The 12,571-nt window shown below is 46.0% G+C and overlaps 1 protein-coding gene across 1 annotated transcript; it reads left to right on the forward strand.

Annotated features, from left to right (window-relative positions):
- The first annotated feature begins 2,576 nt into the window (after window positions 1–2,576).
- MTFP1 (mitochondrial fission process 1) lies at window positions 2,577–11,651 on the forward strand. The gene is made up of 4 exons (XM_058158821.1): window positions 2,577–2,870; window positions 6,601–6,731; window positions 9,129–9,361; window positions 10,794–11,651. Exons 1-4 carry the CDS (start codon window positions 2,804–2,806, stop codon window positions 10,864–10,866), a joined length of 504 nt encoding a protein of 167 aa, XP_058014804.1. The 5' UTR covers window positions 2,577–2,803; the 3' UTR covers window positions 10,867–11,651.
- The last annotated feature ends 920 nt before the right edge of the window (window positions 11,652–12,571 follow it).

The following is a 12,571-nucleotide window of genomic DNA, read 5'->3' on the forward strand; positions in this document are numbered from 1 at the left end:
TATTAGTAATTATTATTTAATTATACTAAGTTATAGTGATATTTGTTAATTATGGCAATTGATTCTCCAGTGAATTAAAAACTAATTTAATTAATCCGTAGAATGGCTTACCTTGGAGGATTACCTTGGAGACCTCCAAGGTCCTGTCCTTTCCTTTCCTTTCTTTTCCCTTCCCTTCCCTTCCTTTCTTTCCTCCTCCCTCCTTTCCTTTCCCTTCCTTTTTTCCTTTCCTTTGGTGGTCATGTGGCCGGCATGACTCAGCGCCAAAGGTGCACAGAATGCTGTTTCCTTCCCACCAAAGGTGGTCCCTATTTTTCTACTTGCATTTTTTTACGTGCTTTCGAACTGCTAGCTTCCAACTTGCCAACTCACACAGCCAACTCACCATAGGCCAACTCACATGGCTGACTTGCCATGGCCAACTTGCCACAGCCCAACTCGCCATGGCCAACTCACCATGGATCAACTTGCTACAGGACAAGAGTTACGCTAATATTGAAGAACTATAGAATAACTTTATTGTCACTCATCGGCATACATTAAAATGAAATTTTGCTGCGTTCAGCTCTCAAAGAGTTACCACCTCCAATATATGCTACATAACCCTAAACACAAAAGTATCCATATACCCCCCCCCTCTATCCACATATATTATATGACAGAAACAACACAGTCTATCTAGTTCAGAAGTACCTGGCGAGAAAAAAAATCTTGCCAGCTTACCAGATGGATGGCATAGGAAACAAAACTAAAAGAATAGAATCCACGAACGCAAGGATGCAAAAGGAGAGAGGCCAAACGAAATAGAATAGAATTTTTTATTGGCCAAGTGTGATTGGACGCACAAGGAATTTGTCTTGGTGCATAGGCTCTCAGTGTACAGAATAGAATAGAATAGAATAGAATAGAATAGAATAGAATAGAATAGAATAGAATAGAATAGAATTCTTTATTGGCCAAGTATGATTGGACACACAAGGAATTTGTCTTGGTGCATAGGCTCTCAGTGTACATAATAGAATAGAATAGAATAGAATAGAATAGAATAGAATAGAATAGAATAGAATAGAATAGAATTTTTTAGAATAGAATAGAATAGAATAGAATTTTTATTGGCCAAGTGTGATTGGACACACAAGGAATTTGTCTTGGTGCATAGGCTCTCAGTGTACATAATAGAATAGAATAGAATAGAATAGAATAGAATAGAATAGAATAGAATAGAATAGAATAGAATAGAATAGAATAGAATAGAATTTTTTAGAATAGAATAGAATAGAATAGAATTCTTTATTGGCCAAGTATGATTGGACACACAAGGAATTTGTCTTGGTGCATAGGCTCTCAGTGTACATAATAGAATAGAATAGAATAGAATAGAATAGAATAGAATTTTTTAGAATAGAATAGAATAGAATAGAATAGAATTTTTATTGGCCAAGTGTGATTGGACACACAAGGAATTTGTCTTGGTGCATAGGCTCTTAGTGTACATAAAAGAATAGAATAGAATAGAATAGAATAGAATAGAATAGAATAGAATAGAATAGAATAGAATATTTTAGAATAGAATAGAATAGAATAGAATTTTTTATTGGCCAAGTGTGATTGGACACACAAGGAATTTGTCTTTGGTGAATATGCTCTCAGTATACAGAATAGAATAGAATAGAATAGAATAGAATAGAATAGAATAGAATAGAATAGAATAGAATTCTTTATTGGCCAAGTAAAGGCCAAGTAAAATTGGCCAAGTAAAGGCCAAGTAAAATTGGCCAAGTAAAGGCCAAGTAAAATTGGCCAAGGCCACACTTGGAATATTGCATCCAGTTTTGGTCGCCACGATGTAAAAAAGATGTTGAGACTCTAGAAAGAGTGCAGAGAAGAGCAACAAAGATGATTAGGGGACTGGAGGATAAAACATATGAAGAACGGTTGCAGGTACTGGGTATGTCTAGTTTAACAAAAAGAAGGACTAGGGGAGACATGATAGCTGTGTTCCAATATCTCAGGGGTTGCCACAAAGAAGAGGGAGTCAGACTGTTCACCAAAGCCCCTGAGGGTAGAACAAGAAGCAATGGGTGGAAACTGATCAAAGAAAGAAGCAACTTAGAACTAAGGAGAAATTTCCTGACAGAACAATTAATAAGTGGAACGACTTGCCTTCAGAAGTTGTGAATGCTCCAACACTGGAAATTTTTAAGAAGATGTTGGATAACCATCTGACTGAGATGGTGTAGGGTTTCCTGCCTGGGCAGGGGGTTGGACTAGAAGGCCTCCAAGGTCCCTTCCAACTCTGATGTTATGTTATGTTAAGTATGATTGGACACACAAGGAATTTGTCTTTGGTGAATATGCTCTCAGTGTACATAAAAGAAAAGATACCTTCATCAAGGTACAACACTTACACAACACAAATGATGGTCAATATATCAATACGAACGGCAATAAAATAAAATAAAATATTTTTTAAAAAAATGATTTCCAATCCTTGAAATTGTCCCGCAGCCAGCTGGGCGGCCGTGGCGAATTGGCCAAGCTGAGTTGTGCCATTCCCGGCGACGGCCGGCTGGAGCTCAGCTGCCCGAGAAGGGCCGAGCAGGAAGCCGTCCTCCAGCAGCGGCGAGACCGCCCCTCCTCCGCCTCTGCCCGCCCTCTCCGCGGCCGGTGGGCAGCGGCTTGGGCCGGGCTTTGGAGCCGGTTGGTTCCTCGGTGCGCCGTGCGCCCAGGGCGCACCGTGGAGAGGCGGCGGGGCGCGTTCTGGCAGCCCGAGAGAGGGAGGGAAGGAAGGAAGGAGGGAAGCATGGCCGGGCCAGGCGCCCCGGATCCCCCGCCTGACCTCTACCGGGACACCTGGGTGCGCTACCTGGGTGAGTGTTCCGCGAAGAGGCGCCGCTTTCTCCGCGGCTGCGGGGCCAGAAAGGCTGGCCCGGTGCCCGCCGCGATGGGGAGAAAAAAACAACGAGGCGCCCGGGGTGCGAGCAGAAGGGGAGATCCTATAACCCGAGTGGATCCCGGGCAAGGAATGAGGGGAGGTGGTGGTGGGGGTCTATTGGGGACCCTTCCAGAGCAAAAGAGAGTTTGGTGGTGGTGGTGGGTTGTTTGGGCCGAAAGTGAAAGGGGATCGGTGTTGCTTTCACTTTTGTAATCAGGAGACTTTCACCGACCTTCCCCAAGATGATAGAGGCAAAAATCAGTACCAGAGTTGGAAGGGGTCCTTGGAGGTCATCCAATCCAACCCCCTGCTCACGCAGGAGATCTGTACTAGGGATTCGAACCGCCGAACGACAAATCTTTTTACTTTTTTTCCCCCCTAAGCCTCGTTAGAATCAAATCTGCTGCGCAGGTTAGTCCTCGCCTTACAGCAGCTCGGTTACTGACGAAGTAACGATGGCGTGGGGGGGGGGAAAACGACTTAGGACCGCCGTTCGCACTTAACGTCCGTTGCAGTCCGCCGTTCGCACTTAACGTCCGTTGCAGCATCCCCGCGATCCAATTTTGGATGCTTGGCCTCGGATTTATATTGATGACCGTTTAGGATGCCTGGGTTATGATATGCTTGGCTGCGGGCTCGTTTTTATGACGGTTGCAAGATTCCCCCAGGCAATACTGCAGGTTCAAGCCCCACCAGGCCCAAGGTCGACTCAGCCTTCCATCCTTTATAAGGGAGGTAAAATGAGGACCCAGATTGTTGGGGGGGCAATAAGTTGACTTTGTATATAATATACAAATGGATGAAGACTATTGCTTAACATAGTGTAAGCCGCCCTGAGTCTTCGGAGAAGGGCGGGATATAAATGCAAATTAAAAAAAATATCACATAATTCCCCTTTTGAGACCTACTGACAAGCAGACTCAATGGGGACGCCAAATTCACTTAACAGCCGGGTTACTTACTTAACAACTGTGGCCCACAAGGGGCCAAAATTCCCTTAAAACGAATGTTTCCCTTGGCAATAAAAAAAAAATGTTGTGGTCGTAAGTCGAGGATTAACTATTCTTGGAGCACGTCTGGAACTGAATTAGTTTTAACCTTGATTGGGATTGTGTGTGTGCCTCTGTGTGTGTTTGTGTGTGATTGTGTGTAGCTTGAACCCTTTGTTGGCTTTAACTCCAGAGTTCCTTAATTAGATTTCTTGGCTGGGTAAATTCAATGGTGGGTTTCAAAATTGTTTTTATTATCAGTTCGGTGGCCGTGGCATGGCTTGGTGGGCGTGGCAGGGGAAGGATACTGCAAAATCCCCATTCCCACCCCATTCCAGGGGAAGGTTACTGCAAAATCCCCATTTCCTCCCAATCGGCTGGGACTCGGGAGGCAGAGACTAGATGCAGCCAGCCAGAAGTGGTATTTACCGGTTCTCCGAACGACTCAAAATTTCCCCTACCGGTTCTCCAGAAACTGGTCAGAACCTGCTGAAACCCACCTCTGGCTGGGTTGTGTGAATGTGGTTTGTTTTTAAAGAAAACCTCGGAGGTTAAAAAAACAAAACAAAAATCAGGCAAGATGCAGGCACCGTTTGGGGCAGGAGACAGGATGGCATTGGAGTGCAACTTAAGAAGGCCCAGGAAGTGTGAGAATTGGATTTTTGGCGACAGCTGGACGTGGAAGTGTGGCTCAAGGTGACTTTCTCGATCCCGAGAAGGGCTCTGCATGAGGCAGGAGGAGGAAAAGGCTGTGTTTTGAAAGGCACAGCAGAGGGCAGAGTTGATACATTTCTTTGTGCAACTACATCACGAAATTTAATCTGCATTGGACAGCTGCTCCTACTATAAGGATGCCCCCTTAGGGTAAGAGCAGCTGTCCAATCCAGATTCGATTTCTGATTTTAATTCAATTGAAATTGAAATTGCTGATCGCTGAATTGGGATAGGAGAAATTAGGGGACTGGATTAGGGGACTGGAGGCTAAAACCTATGAAGAATAGTTGCAGGAACTGGGTATGTCTAGTTTAATGAAAAGAAGGACTAAGGGAGACATGATAGCAGTGTTCCAATATCTCAGGGGCTGCCCCAAAGAAGAGGGAGTTAAACTATTCTCCAACGCACCTGAAGGCAGGACAAGAAGCAATGGGTGGAAACTAATCAAGGAAAGAAGCAACTTAGAACTAAGGAGAAATTTCCTGACAGTTAGAACAATTAATCAGTGGAACAACTTGCCTGCAGAACTTGTGAAAGCTCCAACACTGGACATTTTAAAGAAAATGTTGGATAGCCATTTGTCTGAAATGGTGTAGGGTTTCCTGCCTGGGCAGGGGGTTGGACTAGAAGACCTCCAAGGTCCCTTCCAACTCTGATATTGTTGTTGTTGTTGTTGTTGTTGTTGTTATTATTATTAAATTAAATTGGAGCGTGGACCGGGCCCAGTGGTGAAATCCAAATTTTTTTTTACCACCGGTTCTGTGGGTGTGGCTTGGTGGGCATGGCAAGGGAAGGATACTGCAAAATCTCCATTCCCACCCCACTCTGGGGCCAGCCAGAAGTGGTATTTGCCGGTTCTCCAAACTACTCAAAAGTGCCGCTGCCAGTTCTCCAGAACCTGTCAGAACCTGCTGGATTTCACCCCTGACTGGGCCTGTTTGCCCACTTATTCTATCAGAACCGATATTTGTTATTTTATGCTTTGATTGACATATTCCAAACTGCCTTGAACCCATGGAGGTAGGTGAGTAGACAAACCCTTGTCTAAACAAATTATAGGTCAAATAGTGGCCAAAGTTATCTATAAATGGTTATTAAAGGCAGTCATATATGCTTGATGAATAAATTTTATTTCGTGAAAGAAATGTATGTGCTCACAAAAGATGGTGACATTGACTTGTTGGCCCCAGAATCCGTCAATCAATAAGCATTATTTTGAATACAGGTTCTCTATTTTCGGGGGGTTTTAAGTAGCGGCTGTTCAGATCGTCCTCAACTTACAACCACAGTGGAGTCCAAAATTTCTGTTGTTAAGTGAGCCCTTTGTTAAGTGAGCTTTGCCCCCTTTTACGACCTTCGATCACTTGGCCGTGGGGATGCCACAACCGTCATAGGTGTGAGAAATGGGCCATAAATTACTTCTATCAATGTCATGGTAACTTTGGTCACTAAATGAACTATTATAAGTCAAGGACTACCTGTAAACTTAAACAACTGTTGAATATTGAAAACAAAAGAACTGGTTTGCTAGACCCAAAGGGCAAGGTGACAACCTCCGTGGGGAAAAATAATCAGGTTCTCAATCATCATTTGTTTAATCGTGGTTTGTTCAACCAAGCCCCCATTAGGGCTCGTGGTTGCATTTTGAATCGCGAAGGAGCTGGCTTTGCACCTTCTGCTAAGCCAAGAAGCAAGGTAAAGAGTAACAGAGTTGGAAGGGACCTTGGAGGTCGTCTAGTCCAACCCCCTGCGCACGCAGGAGATTCGAACTGCCGAAGTGCCGACCTTTCCGATCGAAAAAGCTCAAGTGTCTTAGCCACTGAGGCATGGCGTAGCAGGAGGAAGATCCGGGTCACGACGGCTGAGGACAGCCTACTTTGCAGGGCTGTGAAGCAGATTAAAATGCGGATGAGGGTGGGGGGGGGAAAAAGAGCTGAGAGGGGGTTTTGGTGTTTATTGCAGGCTACGCTAATGAGGTGGGAGAATCCTTCCGGGCCTTGGTGCCCGTCTCCATGGTCTGGGCCAGTTACGGCGTGGCAATGGCTTACGTGACAGCAGACGCGGTCGACAAGGGTAAAAAAGCCACAGCAGCTGTAAGTATGAAGGCCGGAGGGTCACATTGTTGTGCCTCGTCCGCTTTCCCCGCAGCCGGGCCCATCTTATCTGCTTCCGAACGCTGAGGAATGTCCTAGCATGCCTCCCGGCCCCAGCCCTGGCTCCATGCCCAGACAGGCTGAGGAGGAAGAAGTGCCTCCAGCCCCCAGCTCTGGCTCCATGCCCAGGCAAACGGAGCAACTAGACCCCTCCCCCTCCCCCACAGCATGTGAGCCTGAGGAAGGTCAATTGCCAACAGCTGCCGACTGGAGTGACCCTTGCTTCAGGAGAATTGATAGGCGGCGGCAACAGAAGGAAGGGAGGGGCAGGCCTGGATAAGTGCTGAGTCATGGAGCCACACCCCATGGCCTATATAAAGGATCTGCTTTCTGGCGTTCTCTGAGTCAGGCAAAGTCTAAACATATCTTGCTGAAGTCACTTTCTGGTCTCCTGCCTGCCTTGAGAACTTTGCTAGGACTTTGGCAGAGCTGCAGAGGCACGCCTGATTCGGATTTCCCTGCCCGGCCATCAGCGGAGGAGTGGGACACGACACACATCCTGGTTTTGGACAGGTTTCCTAGTGCAGGAAAATCATATTTTTAAACCTCGGCGAGTTTTAATAGGGGTGGATTTCAACTCCCAGATTTCCCCCATGCCTCCTGAGAAACTGGCAAAAAAACGTTTAAAGATAAATCAGCTAAATTTTGGAAATGTCACCAGTTACCGGGATCTTATTTTCATATGTGGTGGACGTGCCCAGAAGCTAAAAATTATTGGAATAAAATAAAAGATACGGTTAGAAGAAATGACCCAACAATATATTGATTTAAAACCGGAGCTGTTTCTTATTGGGAAAGAGAAAACTAGTAAAGAAAAGATTTATTTGATTATACACGTAATAACAGCAGCAGGAATCGTCTTTGCACAAAACTGGAAAGGCACCTACCTGGAAGAAGAAGTTATAAAAAACAATTTTTTTAGATTGTGCAGAAACGAGTAGATTAACTTTGATGATTGAAAAAAAGAGAGGCTTCAGAATATTTTAAGATATGGGGATCAATTTCACCATTGGTTCAAGGGGTAAAATGCTCCCGGTTCGGACCGGATCACCCGATCTGGTAGCGATGGTGGCTCGGAGAACCCGTAGCAAAAATCCCTGCCCCCCCCTCCTCATGCCCAGCTGAGCCGCGCGATCATCAGAGGTTTTTTTTTAACTTTTAAAAGCATTTTTTCTTCGGCCGAAAAAAATGCTTTTAAAAGTGAAAAAAGAGCCTCTGATAAAGTGAAAAAACAGCCTCTGTGGCACAGCTGGGTGCTAGCCAAAAAAAAAGGGGGGGGGAGTCCATTTTTCTTCCCAGCTGGCTCTGCTAGCCAAACCAAAAAAAAAGGGGGGGGGATCCGTTTTTTCTCCCAGCAGGCTTCCCTGAAGCTTCCCTGAAGCCTGCTGGGAGGAAAAACGGACTCTCCCTGTTTTTTAGTTTGGCTATCAGGGAAGCCTGCTGGGAGGAAAAACGGGGCGTGGGGGGCAGTTTTTGAGAGAGAAAGAGAGAGAGGCAGGGAAGGAAGGAAGGAAGGAAGGAAGGAAGGAAGGAAGGAAGGAAGGAAGGAAGGAAGGAAGGAGTGAGTACAAATCTGGCACTAGACGCAGCTTCAGAGGATAATCCAGGGCTGGAAGGGACTCGGAGGTCATCTAATCTAACCCTGCTCCAGCAGGACATTGCTAGTGAGTTTCTGTCTTTTGAATCCCCCAGTCACATAGCCACGCCCAGCCAGTCACATGACACACACCCCCCACACACACACCCAACCAAGCCACACCCACAGAACCGGTAGCAAAATAATTTAGATTTCACCCCTGCATTGTTTAGAAAAAAAAAAAGATATAAGTAAATGGATAAATATGTCAGAAAATGGAATAATCACCCAAGATGTCACACGGAAGAAATGACCAATGTTATTATAAAAGTTTGTTTGTTTATAAATAATAAAAAAAAATTATTAAACCCCCAAACTCCCAGAATTCCCTAGCCGGCGCTTGTGAGACCACCGTGTAAGGATGCTGCGGTGATTAGTTCAATAAGGAGAAATAAGGGCCTCTGGTGGCTCAGACTGGTAAGACAGTCTGTTATTAACAGCAGCTGCTTGCAATTACTGCAGGTTCAAGTCCCACCAGGCCCAAGGTTGACTCAGCCTTCCATCCTTTATAAGGTAGGTAAAATGAGGACCCAGATTGTTGGGGGGGCAATAAAAAGTTTTGTATATAATATACAAATGGATGAAGACTATTGCTTAACACAGTGTAAGCCGCCCTGAGTCTTCGGAGAAGGGCAGGATATAAATGCAAATAAAAAAATAAAAAAAAGGACTAAAGTCTCTAAATCTTTCTCTCTGACCAGGCAAAGCCTCAGGAGGAAGGGAGGGCCACGCAGGCGGCCGTGGCCGTGGTAGACACGTTCATCTGGCAAGCTTTGGCCTCGGTGGCCATCCCCGGATTCACCATCAACCGCATCTGCGCAGGGTCCCTCTACCTCATGGGCACCTTGACCCGCTGGCCCCTCCCTGTTCGGAAATGGACGACGACGGCCGTCGGACTGACGGCCATTCCCTTCATCATCAAACCTATCGACAGGTATGGGCTGGGCCGGCCTCTTGGTTAAGAGGAGCAGAGCTGTTCTGACCCAGCTCCCCAAACACGACAAACCCTCTGTAGTTGAAGCAATGATGCCTTCGTTAGGAGCCGCCAGCAAAAAGTTTCCTCTCACCGCAAGCTAACAAGTCCGTCCGCCCGGGAGATGAATAGCTGTTTGCCACATCTATTCATCTCCGCCCCCCTGCCTTTAACCCCCAGAGCTAGGGGTGGGGCTTCGCTAGCAGTGGTGGCTCTTCCGTCCCGAGGACCGGCCCATAGATTTCCACTGCTCTCTTCTCCTCTGCCTTCTGCACATCCACGCGTCAGGCACTGGACCCAGCTCTTCCTCATCAGCCACCTCCAGACCTGAGGGCTGTTGAGTCTCCATCTGAGGGCTGACGGACGGCCCAGGCTCCGCCTCTGTCTCTTTCTCTCTCTCACACAGCTCCATTCCCTCTTCCCCCTCGGGTTGTCCTGATGTTGACCCCCACACCTCCTCCTTCTCTGATTCGGCTGCTGGAGGGTCCGGCAGCCGACGGGCCTCAAGAGCTGTGCCAAGCATCTGAATTTTGATCATAGGGATGCCACAAGTGTGAAAAACGGTCCTATGCCACTTTTTTCAGTACCGTTGTAACTGTCACTAAACGAACCGTTGTAAGTGAAGAACTGTTTGTACTGCAGTGATTCTCAAGTTCCTGAGCTTGCGATATCCGGACTGCAGCACTAATCTCTCAAGCCTCAGGAATTTTCAGAGGTATGGACTTCAGCTCCCAGCATCCACCAGTCGCCAGTCGTGCTGGGGAATTCCAGGAGTTGGAGTCCACGCCACTTAAAAGTTCCTGAGGTCTAGAAACCCTGCTGTAGGCCAAATTGCGTTCCCAGATTCTGGAATTCGTCATATGGTGTGGGATACTTTTGTATGTATGTATGGTTAGTTAGTTAGTTGATATATAATAAAGAGATGCGGTAGCTCAGTGGCTAAGACGTGGGCTGGTCGATCGAAAGGTCGGCAGTTCAGCGGTTCGAATCCCTAGTGCTGCTGCTTAATGGGGTGAGCTCCCGTGACTTGTCCCAGCGTCTGCCAACCTAGCAGTTCGAAAGCAGGTAAAAAATGCAAGTAGAAAAACAGGTGCTAAAAACCTTTGGTGGGAAGGTAACAGCGTTCTGTGTGCCTTTGGCGTTGAGTCATGCCGGCCACATGACCACGGAGACGTCTTCGGACAGTGCTGGCTCTTCGGCTTTGAAACGGAGATGAGCGCCGCCCCCTAGAGTCGGGAACGACTAGCACGTAGTACGTTTACCTTTTACCTATATACTGTAGTTTGTCTTTCTGGAAGTATGAATTCCTTTTAAGAGAAACCTTGCTTTTAATTCCTTCTCTCTCCCTCTCCCCTCTCTCTCTCTTTCCCCCCTCTCCTTGGCTGTCATACAGGTCCGTCGATTTCTTAATGGATTCCAGCCTCCGTAAACTTTACAAAAGCGACGAGAAGCCGCCTTCATTTTGAGAGGGCCGGTCCAGTTTTCTATAGATCTACCTGCACTACCTCTCCTTCCAGGGTCTAGAATCCACACAGAAACGGATTCGGTGGCGGATCAGAGGAACAGATCCGTTCGGTTGGGTTTTGGGGACGGGAGCAAATCAAGCATTGGATGAGATTTTCCTTCAAACTATGTTCAGGTGCTGGGGAGCAAAACAAAGAGCCGGATGTTGATTTCAGCTCCAATCTTCAGATCTTGTTTCAAGAAACGGGTCTTACTTAATTTAAAAATAAAAATAAGGTACAGTTCTGAGAACGAGATTTTAGAGCAGCGGCTCCCACATGTTTATCGATTTATTTTTTTGTTTTTTACTTTTCTTTTTCTTTTTAACGTAAGCCACCCAAATTTACCTGGAGTTGGGGGACCTTTAAATTCTGTGAAATAAGTATCTGGTAGCCAGGACTGAGCAAGAAAGCAGCACACTAGTTTCTCCTACACTGTGAAGTCCACTGGGGAATCGCACTAATTAGCTAATGATTTAATTGCCCTGAAATTTGCAACAAATGGAATTGTTTCAGGGCCACTGATTTTTCACCCACATTCGCTGTAGTTTGGTGGGGGTTTTTTTTCTTCTTCTCTCTTTTAGCGGTCTTAAAAATAAAGGGAAAACAAATTGACATCGGCTGTTCCTTGCATTACATCTGGGGTAGTCAACCTTTTTATATCTCTGTTAGTAGTAAAATTTGTTTGTATCTCTGTTAGTAGTAAAATTTGTTTGTATCTCTGTTAGTAGTAAAATTTTCTAACCGCCCACCAGTTCCACAGTAATGCGCCGTGTATCGTCGTCTGCAGATGCCTCTCACGCATCGTGGATTGGGTTTGGGGGTGGGGGGCGCCGGCTACCCGCTCTGCTTGTCTTTTTACAGCTGGATGGTGTGGGGGGAGATGCGCGAGCTATTCTGGGACGAGGCTCTCTTGTTTGCGGTCGCACTATAGCGCCATTTAGTTTCACTTACGTAACGTGAACTAAACTTATGCGCGGGCGATACAAATAGTCTATTTTCAGAAATTTAAATTGTCACGGGGAATTTTATGAAAACCTAATGAAAATGTTTTTAAATAATGCTATGAATTTTTTTTAAAAATAGTCAATTAAATTAAAGAAAAGGAAAGTGCTTCAGTATCGGACAAAACCTCTACTGCCCAGCACTAGTGGGCGGTAGGGACCAGGTTGACTACCACTGCATTACATCGTAGCACCGTAGCGCAGAATAACAGATTTCTGTCATGTACAAGTGGTCCTCGACTTACAGCCAAAATGTCTGCTGCCAACGGTGAGACCGTTGGAAGTTTTGCTCCCATTTCACGACCTTGTTTTTGCAACCGTCGTTAAGTGAGTAACCCGGTTGTATTAAGTGAAACTGGCTTCGTTGATTTCGCTTGTCCAAAGGTCGCAAAAGGGAGTCACGTCACACACGCACACGCACACGGGAACACTGCAACCGTCATAAACGCGAACCGTTTGCCAAGCATCTGAATTTGAATCGTGTAATGCTGCAGAGGTCGTAAGTGTGAACAACGGTCGTAAGTCAACATTTTTCAGCGCCGTTGCCACTGTGGACGGTCACCGAACGGACAATTGTAAGTCAAGGACTGCCTGTATAATAGAGAAAAGGGAAGACTCCCTTCTCCCTCCCCACCTTCCCGAATTAAAATGTCTTTTCCATATAC

This window comes from Ahaetulla prasina, chromosome 15, assembly GCF_028640845.1.
Source record: "Ahaetulla prasina isolate Xishuangbanna chromosome 15, ASM2864084v1, whole genome shotgun sequence".
In the NCBI taxonomy this organism is placed as follows: domain Eukaryota; kingdom Metazoa; phylum Chordata; class Lepidosauria; order Squamata; family Colubridae; genus Ahaetulla; species Ahaetulla prasina.